Source organism: Typopeltis vanoorti, chromosome 5, assembly GCF_054136105.1.
Source record: "Typopeltis vanoorti isolate ZY-2024b chromosome 5, IOZ_Tvanoo_1.0, whole genome shotgun sequence".
NCBI lineage: Eukaryota > Metazoa > Arthropoda > Arachnida > Uropygi > Thelyphonidae > Typopeltis > Typopeltis vanoorti.
This window is the reverse complement of record NC_143553.1, coordinates 50,520,034-50,536,234: the sequence shown is the minus strand read 5'-3', so window position 1 is coordinate 50,536,234 and position 16,201 is coordinate 50,520,034. Positions and strand designations below refer to the sequence as shown.

Genomic DNA, 16,201 nt, shown 5'->3' with positions numbered 1-16,201 from the left:
CTCCAATCATCGGGAATTCATACCTCTGTCCAGGTTTTCTGAACTATGCAGTGCAGCCACTGTAAGACTCTTATACCATCATACTTCAGCATTTCTGGTCGAATATCATCTACTCCTGCTGCCTTTCCACATTTCAAGCCTTTGATGGCTTTTTCTAATTCAAGTATGGATATGTATTCCTGACTGCATACCTGGTCAGTGTTTTTTACCACTGTGCTGTCATCACTGCTTGTTTCATTTAGCAGTTTTTCAAAGTAATTACTCCATACTTCAAGGATATCTTTTTCTCCCGTTTTCATGTCACCTTTATCATCTCTAACTCCTTTAACAGCACTCTTTCCTCCATTCCTAAGCGTCTTCAACAACCTCCAGAATATTTTGCCACCTTCTTGATATTTATTTTCTATATTCTTGCCAAAGTCCTCCCATGACTTTTGTTTAGCTAGTTTTACACAGTATTTTGCTTTCTTACATTTGTCTCTGTATTCTCTAAGAGCACAAGCTGACTTATTTGCCAGGAACTTTTGATATGCTTTCTTCTTTTTCTTCACTGCCTCTTTAACTTCCTGTGTCCAATTGGAGTTCTGATTTTTCTATCCTTGCAGACAACCTCACCACATGCCTCTCTGGCAGAATCAATCAATTTTTTCTTCAGAGTTTGCCACTGAATCTCCAAGGTTTGATTCCTGTTCTCAAACTCTTTCATTTTTTCTTCAATAATCTTTGTGTATTTTAGTCTACAGTTCACATCTGAGAGCTGCTCAACTTTTATTCGCTTTAAAACTTTCTTACATGTTATTCTTTTCAATATGAAATTCAATTTTATCCTGCTCAAGACTAAATAGTGATCGCTTCCAATTTCAAATCCTCTGTACACTCCGGTGTCCTGCACCGGGGAGAAAACATCACTATCAACAATAACATAGTCAATGAGACTTTTCTTATTCCTTGCCTCTTCTCTCCATGTGAATTTGTGCACATTTTTATGTTGGAACATGGTGTTAGTAATAACCAGTCCATGTCCTGAGCAGAAATCCAACAGGTATTTGCCATTATTATTAGCTTTGCTCTTTTCTCCAAATTTTCCCAAAATATTTTTGTATGTCTCACAATTATTTCCTACTCTGGTATTCAGATCACCAACATGGACCAACTTTTCCTTTTTCATTGTGTCAGTTGCTTTTTCTAAAGCATCAAAATTTTCCTTCACTTCTACCTTAGTAGAACCTTCTGTGGGACCATAGGCACAAATAAGTCTCATTGTCCAGTTCCCCATTCTCATATTTGCCCACATTACTCTACTTGAGACTGACTGCCAATCAAGAAGATTAGCCTCGTATTTTGTGTTGAATACTATGGCTACTCCTTCTTTTCCTTGTTTGTCATTTCCTGAATATAACATTTTGTATTTATTGCTCAGAAAGATCTCACCAGTTTTGGTTTTTTTTGTTTCAGTCACCCCTATTATGTCGATCTGGTATTTATCTAATTCCTCAGCTAGCTCCATTTCTTTGCCATTCAGGCTTCTTATGTTGATAGTACTGATCTTTAACTCTGGTGATGTTGAGTTGGGGTTCGTTTTCAGATTTGTTCCAGTAGCTGACTTTTCGCTGTTCGCCCTGGTTCCCTGGCGAAAACAACGGGGGCCTTGTTTAACCGGGCAACGCCCCAGCCGGCATGAAATTTTGTCATGTCGTACCATCATTTTTTTATTTTGGTTTAACCAATAAGAATACAATTTGGTCGGCTAAATCCCAAATTGCTAGCCCATCCTCGTTCGTTCAGTATCCAAGTAGATACCCAACAGGGTGCACCACAAGAAGGTGAGGATTGGACATTGGGTCAGAAGCCCTGGTCGGTTCTTCACATTCCTTTAAAGGCTATGTGGAGGTCTCCTTTCAGTTAACCAGTGATCAAATCATTGTTTCCTTAGCTTACTGTGTGAAATGTAACTCAGCTTTTCCTTGTATATTTGTATATACTTCAGATGATGACCTTAATATGAAGATTGAAAAGTTGGGAAATTAAAATAGGTATTTATAACACGGTTCTAAAGTCCATAATTACTAAAATGAATGCTGATCACCATGCAACACTAAAAGAAAGAGTATATATTGTGGAATCAGCTTAAAATTAGGGATTTCCAAAATTTTTAGCCTCAGGGCTGAGCTAATTTTGATATCAGGAGTGGCATAAAAATGACGCTCTCTGCTTAAATACATTTAAGCTAAATGACATCAGAAAAAAAATATTTAATAAACTGCTTGAAAAGAAAATTTTTCCTCCAACCATAAAAGGAACAAGTAACAGCTGCTAAAATAGCAGTATTAAAACCATTAGATAAAATTTCAGTCCACATGATGAATTTGAAGATCAACAGGATCCCTCCCTACCTCTCCTTTATAGTGTGTATTCAATATCATTACATATCCTTGGAGCTTTGGACAAACAAGAACTATCCTTGTGAGAAGGAAAGAATGCCAAAGATTAATCAGAAATGAACAATATGAAAAATTCGGGTTAGCTCAACATGGCAACTGACTTAACATCGTTTGATGCACACCTGACTTAACATCATTTGAACCATTTTATTAAATCAAAGAAAACAGTTATCAAACAGATCATGATTTAATTCCAAAAGATCTTTTTTAAAGCAGCACAAGTAACTCATCACCATCATCAAATTTCTGACATATACTCTCAGGAGATGTAATAATCTTTCTCTGGACTCTCATATCTGTGGTTTCCAGTCTTTGATCAAGTTTTATTTCTAACCCAACTCTCAGATCCATAAGTTAAAATTGGTTTGCATGCTGTCTTGTATACTGCTAGTTTAGTGTTTTGACTAATCTCTCTCTCTCTCTCTTTTATTCAATATACATTTATTCAGTTGACTTCCCACCATACCAGTTTGCTAATTCTGCTATTTCTAAATTTAATTTGCCATCCTCATTAAAATTTGTACCTAAATAGCTGAAATATTTTACTTGTTCTATATGTTTTCCATTCAGGATGCAGTTGGTGTTTTCAATGTTTCTGCCTATTTTCACTTAATGCCAATTTTCCTACTAAATTTATTACAGCAGTTATTCAATTTGGTCAGGGTCATCTGTATAAAGTAAAGAGCTGAGATCAACATCTCCAATCTTGATATCAGGTTTAATACCACTTTCCTTCATAATGTGACACTTATAGATGATGAATAATGATGGAGATAATGTACACCCTTATCACACACCTGATTTTACCTCAAACCATTTTCTGTACCTCCTTCAATTCTAACTGCTGGTTTATAAATCAAATAGAGACTACGTATTGCTTGATATAATATCCCATTTACACCATAAATTGGAGTGTTTTGAACAGCTTTCCTCTTAGCACCTTGTCGCATATCTTTTTGAGATCTACAAAACTTAAATATAAATCCTTGTTATATTCTCATCATTTCTCAACTATTTGTCTTAAAGTGAAATTCTGATCCTGACAACCTCTATTTGGCCTGAATCCAGCTTGTTCTTTTTCAGTCTTCTTCTCTACAATTTTTCTTAGCTGCTTTTAAAGAATATTTGCATACATCTTACCAGAAACACTCAGTAGAAAACTTCCTTTGTAATTCTCACCTTCAGCTTTATTTCTTTTTTATAGATGGATGCTATGAGTACTAATTGAATTGTCTGGAATTCAGTCCTCTGATCAAGCCTTCTGAATTATTCAGTATAGCCACTGTAAAACTTTTATACCTCCATATTTTAGCATTTCTGGTCGAATATCATCTACTCCAGCTGCCTTACCACATTTCAGGTTTGTGATAGCTTTTCTACTTCAAGTACAAATATAAATTCCAGATGGCATTCCTGTTGAGTGCTTTCTACCACATGATGTCACTGCTCATTTCATTTAGCAATCCTTCAAAGAAATTGCTCCATACATCAAGAATATCTTCGTGTCCCCTTTATTATCTCTAATTCTTTTACAGTACTCTTTCTTCCATTTCTGAGCCTTTTTTTAATAACCTCCTGAATATATTTTACCACCTTCCTGATATTTATTTTCTATATTCTTACCAAAGTCTCCCCATGACTTTTGTTTAGCTAATTTTACATAATGCTTTGCTTTGTTACATTTTTCGTATTCCCTAAAAGTACAAGCTGATTTACTTGCCAGGAAATTTCGATATGCTTTCTTCTTTTCCTTGACTTCTTCTTTAATTCTTGAGTTCACCATGGAATTGTGATTTTTCTATCCTTGCAGATTACCTCAGCACATTCCTCTCTGGCTGAATCAGTTTTCTTTAGGGTTTGCCACTAAATCTCCAAGGTTTGGTTCTTGTTTTCAAACTTGCAGTTTTTCTTGAATAATGTTTGTGTATTCGAGTCTACAGTTCACCTCTGATAGCTGTTCAACTTTGATTCCTTTCAGAACTTTCTTAGACACCCTTTTTTTCAATATGAAGTTCAAGTTTATCCTGCTCAACATTAAATGATCACTTCCTATTTCAAATCCTCTATATACTATAAGTGTCCTGCACCAGTGAGAAAACATCACTATTAACAATAACATAGTCAATGAGACTTTCTTATTCTTTGCATCTTCTCTCCATGTGAATTTGTACCTATTATGTTGGAACATGGTGTTAGTAATAACTAATCCTTTTCCTCAGTAGAAATCTAGCAGGTACTTACCATTATTATTATTAGCTTTGCTCATTTCTCCAAATTTTCCCCAAACATTCCTATATGGTAATCATTTCCTACTCTGCTGTTTAGATCTCCAGTCAGGACCAACTTTTTTTTTTTTTTTTTCCCGTGTCAGCTACCTTCGCTAATGCCTCAAAAAATCCCTCCACTACTTCCTTATTAGAATCTTCCATGGGCCCATAAGGACAAATAAGTCTCATTGATCAGTTTCCAATTCTGATATTAGTCCACATCACTATTTGATATTGCCTGCCATCAGTGCTGGCGCCTAGTATTTTTCTTACGTGTGCGATTAATGTTTGGCGCCTTCGAAAAAAAGTTTTTTTTGAATAAAGTGTGAATAAAACGAACAGGAAATGAAAAACAAATGAAAACCGCTTTACAGTATAATGTTACCTACAGATTAGTCCTGCTTATACAAATTTTTTTTACATGGAACTCAACAATTAATCATAAGTTGATTTATGATACATCAAAAAATAAAGAACTATTTTAGGTATATTTTCGTAAATTTTAATCAAAAATTACAGTGATATAATCGGGTCCAGGATACAATTTCAGAATTTATTTGTTCGATTCTGGGAAGATCTGAAGGGACCCTAACAGAAGACGACATACATTCATAATTATATGTACCATTCTGTACCATTTGTTGTTCATTTAAACTCTTATTTCATATTTTTTGACATCTTTTAGGTGCCTTTTCTTCTGCGGCACTTGTGTATATTGCACACTCCACCAACCAGGCCTGCCTGCCATCCAAGATTATTCTCATATTTAGTGTTTAATATTATAGCCACTCATTCTTTTCCCTGATTGTTATTTCCTGAATATAACAGCTTGTATTTGTTGCTTAGAAAGATCTCATTTGTTTTTGTACTTATCCAATTCTTCTGCTAGTTCCATTTTTTTTCCATTGATGCTTATGTTGATGGCGTTAATCTTGATCTCTGCTGATGTTGAGTTGGGGTTTGGGTTTGTTCCAATTGCTAACTTTTCGCTGTTCGCCCTGGTTCCCTGACAAAAACAACATATTGGGGGTGGGGGGGCTTGTTTAACCAGCCAATGCTCCAGCCAGCATGAAATTCATGTTGACCATTATTTTGATTTATGGTTTAAGCCAATAAGAATACAATTGGGTTGGCTAAATCTCAAATTGCCAGCCCATCTTTGTTCGTTCAGTATCCAGGTAGTGCCCTCTGTTTAGGTATCACGAGAAAGTGAGGATTGGATATCAGGTCAGAATCTCTGGTCAGTTCTTCACATTCCCCAAAAGGTCATGTGGAGGTCTCCTCCCATTTATCTAGCCTTGACACTTATGTGTCCTTTATAATTGTAATAAAGGAACAATATCTCAAATTGAGTAAGATTTTGGTAGTCATTTTTTAATAAATCTTCTGCTCATTCAGCAAATATGCATAAGGCAACTTTGCCACGTTAGAACTACTGTATATGAGTCTTTAGCTCGAAATATGTGATATTCTTACCTGTGTATATATATATATATATCAGGCCATGTCCTGTTTTCAATAAACACGAACAACGAAAGCTGCCAACATGAAGTAAATTGGACAACAACTTCAAACCTACACATTTGCAACCGCATTGTCTAGTCAAAAGAAATCACCTTGGACCCTCTTCATATGAACAATAATCTCAGTTAATTTTTGCCTGACTCTTTCAGCTCTACTGTCAGATATTGGAGATCGCGTGGTTCCACAAAGCACAAGTGTACAACAATAGAACTTTAACACGGACTATAGCTCAAGTTCATAATAACTATAATTTACAGTCGAATATTATAGCTTTAGAGTATCTCAATGTTTTTTTCAGTGTCTTTTAATAGCTTTCTATGTTCTTAATGCCTGATGAAGTTAATCCTGACGAAACGTGTTGCGTTTTCAAATAAATCTCAGTTTGTTATAATTCTCAGATTTTAAGTCGGTTTATATTAAAATGAACATATCCAACCTCCGAGTTAATAGTAGTAGTCATATATATACACACAGACACCCATCCACACACACGTTACAATGCCTTTAAAATGTCAGCATAAGTTTCTTACAAAATGTTAAATGTAACATGTTAGTTTACTAAATTAATTTTGTTATATTCTCCTGTGAACAGTTTATTCTAGAAGTTGTATAACTTATTATCAAGAGTTTGTTAAATGAATATAATTTACTCTTTTAGTATGTGTGTGTGTGTGTGTGTGTGTGTGTGTATATATATATATATAACAAATTGTAATTTATTTGTTTATAACAAATTGAGATTTATTTGAAAACGCAACATGTTTCGTCAGGATTAACTTTATCAGGCGCGCGCGCACACACACACAGTAAAACCCCGTTTTTACATTCCCACAATTTAAGTTTTCCTGCCATTTATGTCATTTTCTGTTGGTCCTGTCTTAAGGCCTATTCTTTCGATATATTGTTTTCCCGCCATTAACAACTTGGTGTGGACGTTATTTCCTGTGATTTGCGTTTTTTCTCGGATGGCAATACTGATTTTCAAATAGATTTCCTCTCATTCAAATAGATTTCTGTGGAAATCTGCGCCTTTCTGTTCCCAGATGGTGTTGCTTTTGGATGTAATTTCGTTTCTGCCATCACGGTGATGAGCGATATCGTGATTTTTCAATCACAGTACGAATTGATATTGCAGAATTTCTGCTACGTAATTTAGCGTGTAAAAGTTACTTTCAAGTTGCGGTGGTGAATTATCCATGTTAGTAACATGAAGAAAAAAGACAGAAAATGTATTTCGGTTGAAGAATAGATGGCAATTCTGTGACGTGTAGATTGTAGATTGCATGCCGGAACATGTGTGCATTTAGCAAAAAATCTTGGATTCTCCGTGTCCACTTTGAACACAACAGTAAAAAACAGGTCAAGCATCAAACTCAATGCAAAGCAATCTGGCGCTCTGTCAAAAAAACGAAAATATATCCGGACATTGACATATGATGAATTGGATAAACTTGTGGCGGAGTGGTTTGTTTCTATGAGAGCATCGGGTATTCTAGTCAGTGGTACTATACTCAGAGCGAAAGCCCTTGAATTTGCTGCAAGGTTGGGGATTAATGGTTTTACTGCATCAAATGGATGGATTGATCGTTTCAAGACTCGTCACAATATTGTGTATAATCAAGTGTGTGGAGAAAGTAATAGTATTGCAGGGGAAACTGTAAACCAGTGGAAACATGAACTAAAGACAATTATTCAGGACTACGAACCGAAAAATATTTTCTTTGTTGATGAAACTGGGCTTTTTTATAACATTCTGCCAAGTAAAACATCGTGTTTTAAAGGAGAGAAGTGTCATGGATGAAAACTCGGCAGATGGATCAGAAAAATTACCTCCACTGGTAATTGGTAAATTTAAAAAACCAAGGTGTTTTAAGAATGTGAAAAATCTGCCTACTAAGTATGATGCCAACAGCACAGCATGGATGACCGGCACCATCCTTACATCCACCATGCATGCTCTGGATGCTAAAATGGGGACAAATCACTGCAAAATACTACTATTGCTAGATGATTGTCCTGCACCCCCTAAATATCTGCAGCAGAAACATTAGATTAGTGTTCTTTCTCCCTAATTGTACAAGTGAACTTCAGCCATTAGATCTGGGCATCATCCATGCATTTAAATGGAAATATAGAAAAATGCTTGTTGAAAAAGCTGTGTTTATGCATGATAATGGTATGGACCCAAAACAAATCACCATATCAATCCTTGATGCCATGCATTATGTGGCCAAAGCATGGTTGCATGTTACTACTGAAACCATATTCAACTGTTTCCAGAAGGCAGGAGTTACATTTGTGGAAGAAGAGGAACAACTACAGGAGGAAGAAGAAGAAGATATGTCAGAGCCCAACAACTGGTATGTGATGGATGAGGCTTCCTCATTTCAAGACTATGTTGATGTGATCACATCAATGGTACTAAGTGTAGAAGACATCCTTTCCAACCACCTTGGTGAAGAGGAAGTGGTTAAAGAAGATTGCAATCAAGAACCTACCATCCCTGCTAGTAAAGAAGCAATGGAAGCTATCTCTGTTTTGAGGCAGTACATCGTCTCCTGATGCAAGTGCATCAGGAGACGATGGGGGCATTTAATGCCTTATACACTGTGGAGAGGCAGGTGGAACTTATAAGAGTGTTTTTGTTAGTTAATTAACATTGATTAATTAACATTAATTAATTAGTTAATGTTTTTACATTTCCTGCTGTTTACACTTTTTTCCATCAGTCCCCTGGAATATATATATATATATATGTCTCCTCCTGAGATTTTTATTTAATAAGGTTAAAACACCTTATGGTAACTTGTTCTGGTAAAATACTTAAGCTCTGTATTACTAAAATCTTGGTATTTCTAGCCTGGCTCCCACTGATGAGACCTCAGTAAAGGTCGAAACCAGTCTGGGTAGTGGCCCCTTGCCTTTAATACAAAGCATCATACATCTCCTCCAGGAAATGTGCTTTGCATTAAGGGTAAATATTAAGATTAGTGATCAGGGCTTATTCTACTTTTACCATGAGTTGCCTTGGTCTTGCACTATGTGCAGGGTCAGCTAGACTTGTAACACTTGCAGGCGACTTGGGAAATGGAGTAAAACCAGGTTTAAAATAGCTTGGTATCTTTAACATTTATTATACCCAAGGTAAAATACTTTCTATATATATATATATATATATATATATATATATATATATATATATATATATAAATATTTTTTTTTTTAATCATTCAATTCTTCATAAAACTATGTATGTTTACCGAGTTAATGATCATTCTGTCATATATATATATATATATATAAATATAAATATAAATATAAATAAAACATTATTTGAAGTATTGATGAAATAGAATGAAAATATACCTGTGGTAATACATAGAATTTTATTTAGAGGTCTACAGTGTTAGTTATTTCTCTCCTCTAGGTATGATTGGTTATGGCTTAGCCAAAGCTGCAGTTCATCAATTAGTTCAGAGTCTGGCAGCTTCTAAAAGTGGCCTTCCAGATAATGCTGCTGCTGTAGCTATTTTGCCTGTCACTCTGGATACTCCTATGAACAGAAAGTTTATGCCCAGTGCAGATTTTTCTACTTGGACTCCCTTAGAATTTGTAGCAGAGTAAGTATTTTGTTATGGACATGTATTATCTTTGACTATTTGACTAAGTAAATATTAAATGTAGGAAAATTTTCTCTTAACTTTTTACTTAATATCTATACTTTAATTAAAGCTTTCATGGTATAGCTTAATATCATAGATCTTAGCATTTTATTGTTGATGTTATAAGAAGTCATTTGAAATGCCCTGTGAATTTTTTCACAGGTCATTTCGATATGCAAAAGATTTGCTTCCAATAAGAGCTACCTATATGATTTGTTGAGGTGGATGCCAGTATTTGAATTTTCAGCTGAGATATACTCTAAATATCTGAAAATGAGTTGCTTTAGTTATAGAAGTGCATCAGCAGTTGCCTAAAGCCAAGGATCACAGTAGTGTCCACTTAGAGGTCTTCTACTCAGACAATCTTCAAAATGCACTCAATTAATGACTACTGCAGATGATCACATTTTGGAAAACATTAGCTAAAAAAGAGGAAGAAATGGTTTCATATTGCGACTACAATTCTCTCTTATGTGCATGGTGTAGAAATAGGTTTGTCAGTCACTTCAGGCCTCCAATAAGTGGGGATGGCAGTCTCAATTTGTGCAGTGAAATTCACCTTCCAAAAGATAATTACAAGCATTCATGCCCATGATTTGAACCCATTGTCCTATTAGTTGGAGAGAGTGAGAACTTAGCTATTCAGAAAAAGAACTTCCTTCACCTTAATGCATTTAACACTTTCATTTAATATAGGTATGAAGTGCACTTTTCTCTATTAACTGAGAACTCAAAATTACATGGCCTATGTAACAGTCATATAACATAAGACATCTGAAGATGTCAGACATGTAATATTGCACAATACAGAGAAATACATTCTCAACAATCTTGATCAATTATTACTAACTAAATTTGATTATATGATAATTTTCAATACATCTACTTTCTCTGTCTTTCTTACTTTTGTAATATTTTTTGAAATATTTTCGGGAAGAACTGTTCGTTGTGATTCTGCCACTCTACCATCTTTATATTATCATTCATGAACATGCCATCATAATAATTATCTTGACCAGAATTATCCTCACCAAACACTAATAATGTGCCCTAGAGTTTGAAGAATGAACAAGGTGGAAGTAAAATGGATGTGCAGTTTTATTAAGCAAGAGATTCTTAACAAAAAGTGTTGAGTTTTGTACACTGTTAAAAACAGTATACAAAAGCATTTCAGTTATGAAAATTATAAGGGCAGGCTAGAACAGTTACAACTATTATATAGAAAGCAGAAAGAAGTGTGAGCATGAAAAGAAACTGACTCTGCAAGTAGACAACCCAAAATTATTCTCTCATTATGTTGCAAGTAAAAGAAAGAATGAATGTGAAAGAATAACCCTTGTCACTGTGGAGGGTATGTCAGTGGCAGATGTAGAAGGGATGATTCAACTAATGAGTGTCTGCATGGTTAGCCTAGTGGCTGTGCGCTTCGCAACCATATGACTGGTGAAGGAGTGTCCCAGGTTCAATTCCCGTCGAAGACGTGAGGAATTTGAGGATGTTCCTCAGCCATAGCCAAGTTAGCCAGTCTTGGGCGCGGGCAGTAGGGTTTTTTCCACCAGTTTATCTGACTTTTTTCATCCCGCAAGCAGGCAAACCAACCCCGTGAACACACACGGATCTACGGATCTACAGCCATAAATACTTAACCCCCCCCCATGAGGGGGCTCAACTTGTCCCAATAGGGACGGAGGAGAAAAAGGGAGGAAACTCCATACGAATAAATAAATAAACTAATGAGTGAGCATTTTGCTAGAAGCTATCAAACTAGTTGTGTAACATAGAGCTCAATGCTACTTCTACATGTTTGGAAGTAAGGTGTGTGTGTGTGTGTGAGGAAGGAGGTACTGGAGCTGCTGCCATGATCTGAATATGAATTTTGCAGTACTGATCGAATATCATCACAGATTCTGAAAAAATGTTCAGCTGAACTGGTTGTTCCTTTGACTTTGCTGTATAACTTGAGTCTCAGCACAGGGAAGATTCCACAGGAGTGGAAAGAATGTATGATAATCCTATTGCACAAGGGTGGTGCAAAGACTCATGTCAAACTGAATTCCCACTATCTCTGGAGTGGTGGTGAAGATTTTAGATAAATTAGTAAGAGCTTGTATACAGAAATGAGTTGATAATCCATATTTTGCAAAGATCAGCATAGGTTTACTAAAGGAAGTTAATGTTTGAGTAACTTTCTACATTTAAAATAATGTGAAGGTTGAGTTAGACGAGGGGGAAATGGATACAACAAAAAAGAACCAAGAGTTAAATAGTGTAATGTGTGACTGTGTGAGGGATAAGGAAAAATAATCGATACCTAAATCATATATCACTATTTAATTTTGATATTTTAGTAAAGTATGAATAAAGCATAGCTTGAAGTTTTGCACCCTAGGCATTTGCCTGGTTTGCCTAAATGGTAGCGCCGCCCCTGGATATGTGGTCTCCCTCAACATGTCCCTGACTCTCTGATGGTCTTTGGTAATAATAATCAAGTATAAACTTCATTTGCTTACACTTTGATAAAGGATTAAACAAGAATTTTTTTTTTTTTTTTGTTGAGTATAATTTATTTTGTAACCAAGTGAAAAAACTTTCTACAACCATCTCTAATCCAGAGTATTTTAATAAGGTGATAAATCTTTGTGTTTTATATATGGAAAATATATGAATTTTGCATTAATTGTATCTTAGTATCTTCCTTTGTGACTCTAAATAAAAAGACCTAAATATAGGACATTTTAAAATAAGAATACAGTAGCACTTAGCAGACAACTTTTCAGCTGCTTTTTTTTTTCCAATAGACTGTTCACCAAATTCCTTGAAAGGACTATCACTAAAATCTGTGTGGATGGTGAAGATATGTCCACTACATATGATATCCTTCACTCCTTTCAAAAACATTATGGACATCTGTTTGAGATCAGTAGTACTGTTGGAATCTAACACTTGGCACATTAATGCCTTTCCTTGTTTACATTTGATGTTGGATAAGCACGTGTTCCAACAGGCTTAGTACTGAGCGGGAAATTATTGATGAACATTTGCCATGGAAATATTTATAGAATACACATTGCAGAAACCAAACATCTGTGCAAAAGTGGGAGGGGTGGTTTGGTAAAAGATGGGTCATTAATCAATCTAATTGCTCCTCTTTGTATTGAGTCATGCATTTTGAGGGAGATCTTTGGTGTCTCCCACTCCAAATGTGAGAGCAGTATTCAATAGATGGGCAGATTTGTGATTTGTATAAGGTTAACAGCTGTTCAGGGCTGAAGTAACATGTTGAGTGAAAGAGAAATCCTAGTTTTTAGAAGCTGAGGATGCAATGCTTGTGATGTGTTTATACCAGAAGAGGCTTGTTGTCAGGGTAATTCCAAGAAGAATCTCATGAGAAGAATGAAAATACATTTATTGAGCTTTTGCAGGACAACTTCCTCATGCAGCATGCAACTGAAGGAACTCAAGGACAAAGAGTGTTAGATTTGATTATAGTGTCTGAGAGCGTTTCAGTTAAAGGCATAACTATTCTGCCTCTGGTTGGTGACAGTGATCACGTGGTACTCACTTGGGAAGTGACTAAGTTTATGAATGTTCTATTCAGAAAAGGTTACATGCTGAACTACAAAGCAGGAAATTATGACCAACTAAGGAGTATACTATGTTCAGTGGAATGGGATTGGTTGATGGATGGGAAGCATTTAAAAAATACTTAAATGATGCGATATCAGGGTGTGTCCTGAGAGTTCAAAGAATAAATAGGGTAGGAGTTAAATGGATGTGTAATCTTATTAAGCAAGAGATTTGTAAGAAAAGGATGATGTGGAAGGAATATTGTGTGCATAAGGATGATGTGCATTATGAAAATTAAAAGCAGCAGGCTAGAATAGTCACAACTATTGCACAGAAAGCAAAGTCTTGAGTATGAAAAGAAACAGGCTCTGCATGCTAACTTGCTAACCCACAAGAATTCTACCAATATGCTACAAGTAAAAGAAAGAATGAATTATGAAAGAATAACTCTTCTAAATGCAGATGGTATGAGTGTTACAGATGCAGAAGAGGTTGTTCAACTAATGAGTGTCTATTTTGTTAAAAACTATTAACTTGGTGTATGCAACATTGACCTTACTGCTAGCTCTTCACTGGATGAAGAAATTCAGGTGCATGAAGACAAGGCATTAGAGCTGTTGCACAAACCGAATAAGAATTCAGCAATTGGGACTGATGGGATATCAGCACATGTGCTAAAAGTGTGCTGAACTGGCTATTCCTTTGACTAGGCTGTTTAATGAGTCTCAGAACAGGGAAGATTCTGCAGTAATTGAAAGAATGTATTGTAATTCCATTGCACAAGGGTAGTGCAAAGACTGACGTATCCAACTATCGACCAATTAGTATCTTGGGAGTGGTGGTGAAGATTTTGGAAAAATTGGTTAGGGCTTGCATTCATAAGAGTTGACAATGAATCTCTACTTTGCAATGAGCAATATGGGTTTATTAAGGGAAGATCATGTTTCAGCAACTTGCTCATATTCTATAACAATGTTACCATTGAACTAGACAAGGGGAATGGATACACCATGTTACTTTTGGATTTTGCTAAGGCTTTTGACAGAATACAGCATGGTAGGCTATTGCATAAATTGGTTAGTTAGTAAGATACAGGAGGAGCATGGGGCAACTCTGAGGTTTACCAGCACCACCATCTCTTTAAATGGTGTATGGAGCACAGGTAGCTTTAAGGACTTAAAACAGCTTGGGCTTATGCAGAAGGATATAAAAGTCCTTTCCTTGAGGGCCCTAAAGGGCACATTGGTGGCATTGCATTGCCACTGTTAAATATTTCACTGTGTGCACCATTTTTTGTCGTTGCTCTTCCTAAAATAATTTGCTTCCCTCATGAATTTTACCATCTTTACAATAACTACAAGACTTACAAAATTTCCTCGACTCTAATATCTGTATCACTTCTTACGTGTTCATTCTATAAGGAAAGCAAATTCTATATCTCTGGCCGATTCCTAATTTTTACTCACATGCTTACCCTGACTTAAAGGTTATTCCTTTCTAAAAGAAATGAATCCTCTAATTTCTTCCTGGGGCCGTCTCTACTTCAGATATTGACAAATTTATTTTTTAAAGCTGCGCCAGCCAATATCTTAGAATAGAGGGGACTCTTATTCAGGGAGACTTTTCCAGACCTTTGGTGCACATAGGTGAATAAATTTAGTTAAACTCATAAATTAAATGATCTACTGTGCTGTGGCTAAGTTAATTCTGGTTTGCAGTCGTAACCTCTATAACATGTTATTTCTTTCTTTCAATCCCCCCCCCCCCCCCTGCAATGGTTCAGATTAATGAGTGGTAGTTTTGGTTCATATCACAGGCAAAACTCAGGTATAAAAGAAAAAACATATTTATTGGAATCTAAAGACATAATATACACTTAGACCAATCTCACTTTCAATTAGTTCAAGGACATGCTAAATCAAACCTTTTCAAACTGATTAATACTCTAATACATGAACAAAAAATCCTTCTTTTGAGTTAGAGACTTAGCACACACAATATACACATTATACAATCTACTCAATTTTTTACCTACTATTTTAGTCTTGCATATTAAGCTAGTCATAATCATCTATAATCATTCCTAACAATTTGTCTTATGGATATCAGCCACTGCTAAATAATCACTTAAAGTTCTCAAATACTGTCGATACTCGATTAATACACTACAACGATCTTTCCCTTTTTCCGACTGGATAATTATACAACAAAATCTGTACTTTACCATTTCTTGGGGCAGGATCTCCAGGTCCATCTGAACTGTCCTTCTTTGTTTGAATTACCTTTTGATACGTCCATAAGCATGCATCTACATGGTGGGTCACTATGGTCATCAGATTAAACTATGCTCTACACCTAGCGCTTTTCCCTCGTCTATTCTTGATCTGTTTCGGGCCATCCTCGTTTCTAGCTGCCGGTTCATAATATATGTCCACGATATTATTCCGTCAGAACTTTCAGCGAAGGCAGCATATGCGAACATCTCACACTTTAGTATCGGCAGAAATTCAGACATCGAAGGGAAAGGCGCACCCTCCGATATCGAATTATCACCAAGAAACACCATCAGGAACCACCGGTCCACGAGAGAAGTCAAATCATCATACAGCAAAACAGGTGAAAAAAGCCTTGAGAAAGGGGTGCAAACCCTTTTTATTCTCTCTTCACTTTCCCCTTTTTAGCACCCTCTTACTAGCTGCGATAGTGCCCTCTTACTACTTTCTGCGATCTTTTCCCCGCC

The 16,201-nt window shown here is 35.9% G+C and overlaps 1 protein-coding gene across 1 annotated transcript in view; it reads left to right on the top strand.

Annotated features, from left to right (window-relative positions):
- Dhpr (dihydropteridine reductase) overlaps positions 1–16,201 on the top strand; it is a 100,713-nt gene that overhangs the window by 62,634 nt on the left and 21,878 nt on the right. The window contains exon 4 of the mRNA XM_090393117.1: positions 9,660–9,852. Within this exon, the coding sequence (XP_090249243.1) occupies positions 9,660–9,852 (193 nt within the window). The remainder of the gene's footprint in view (positions 1–9,659; positions 9,853–16,201) is intronic.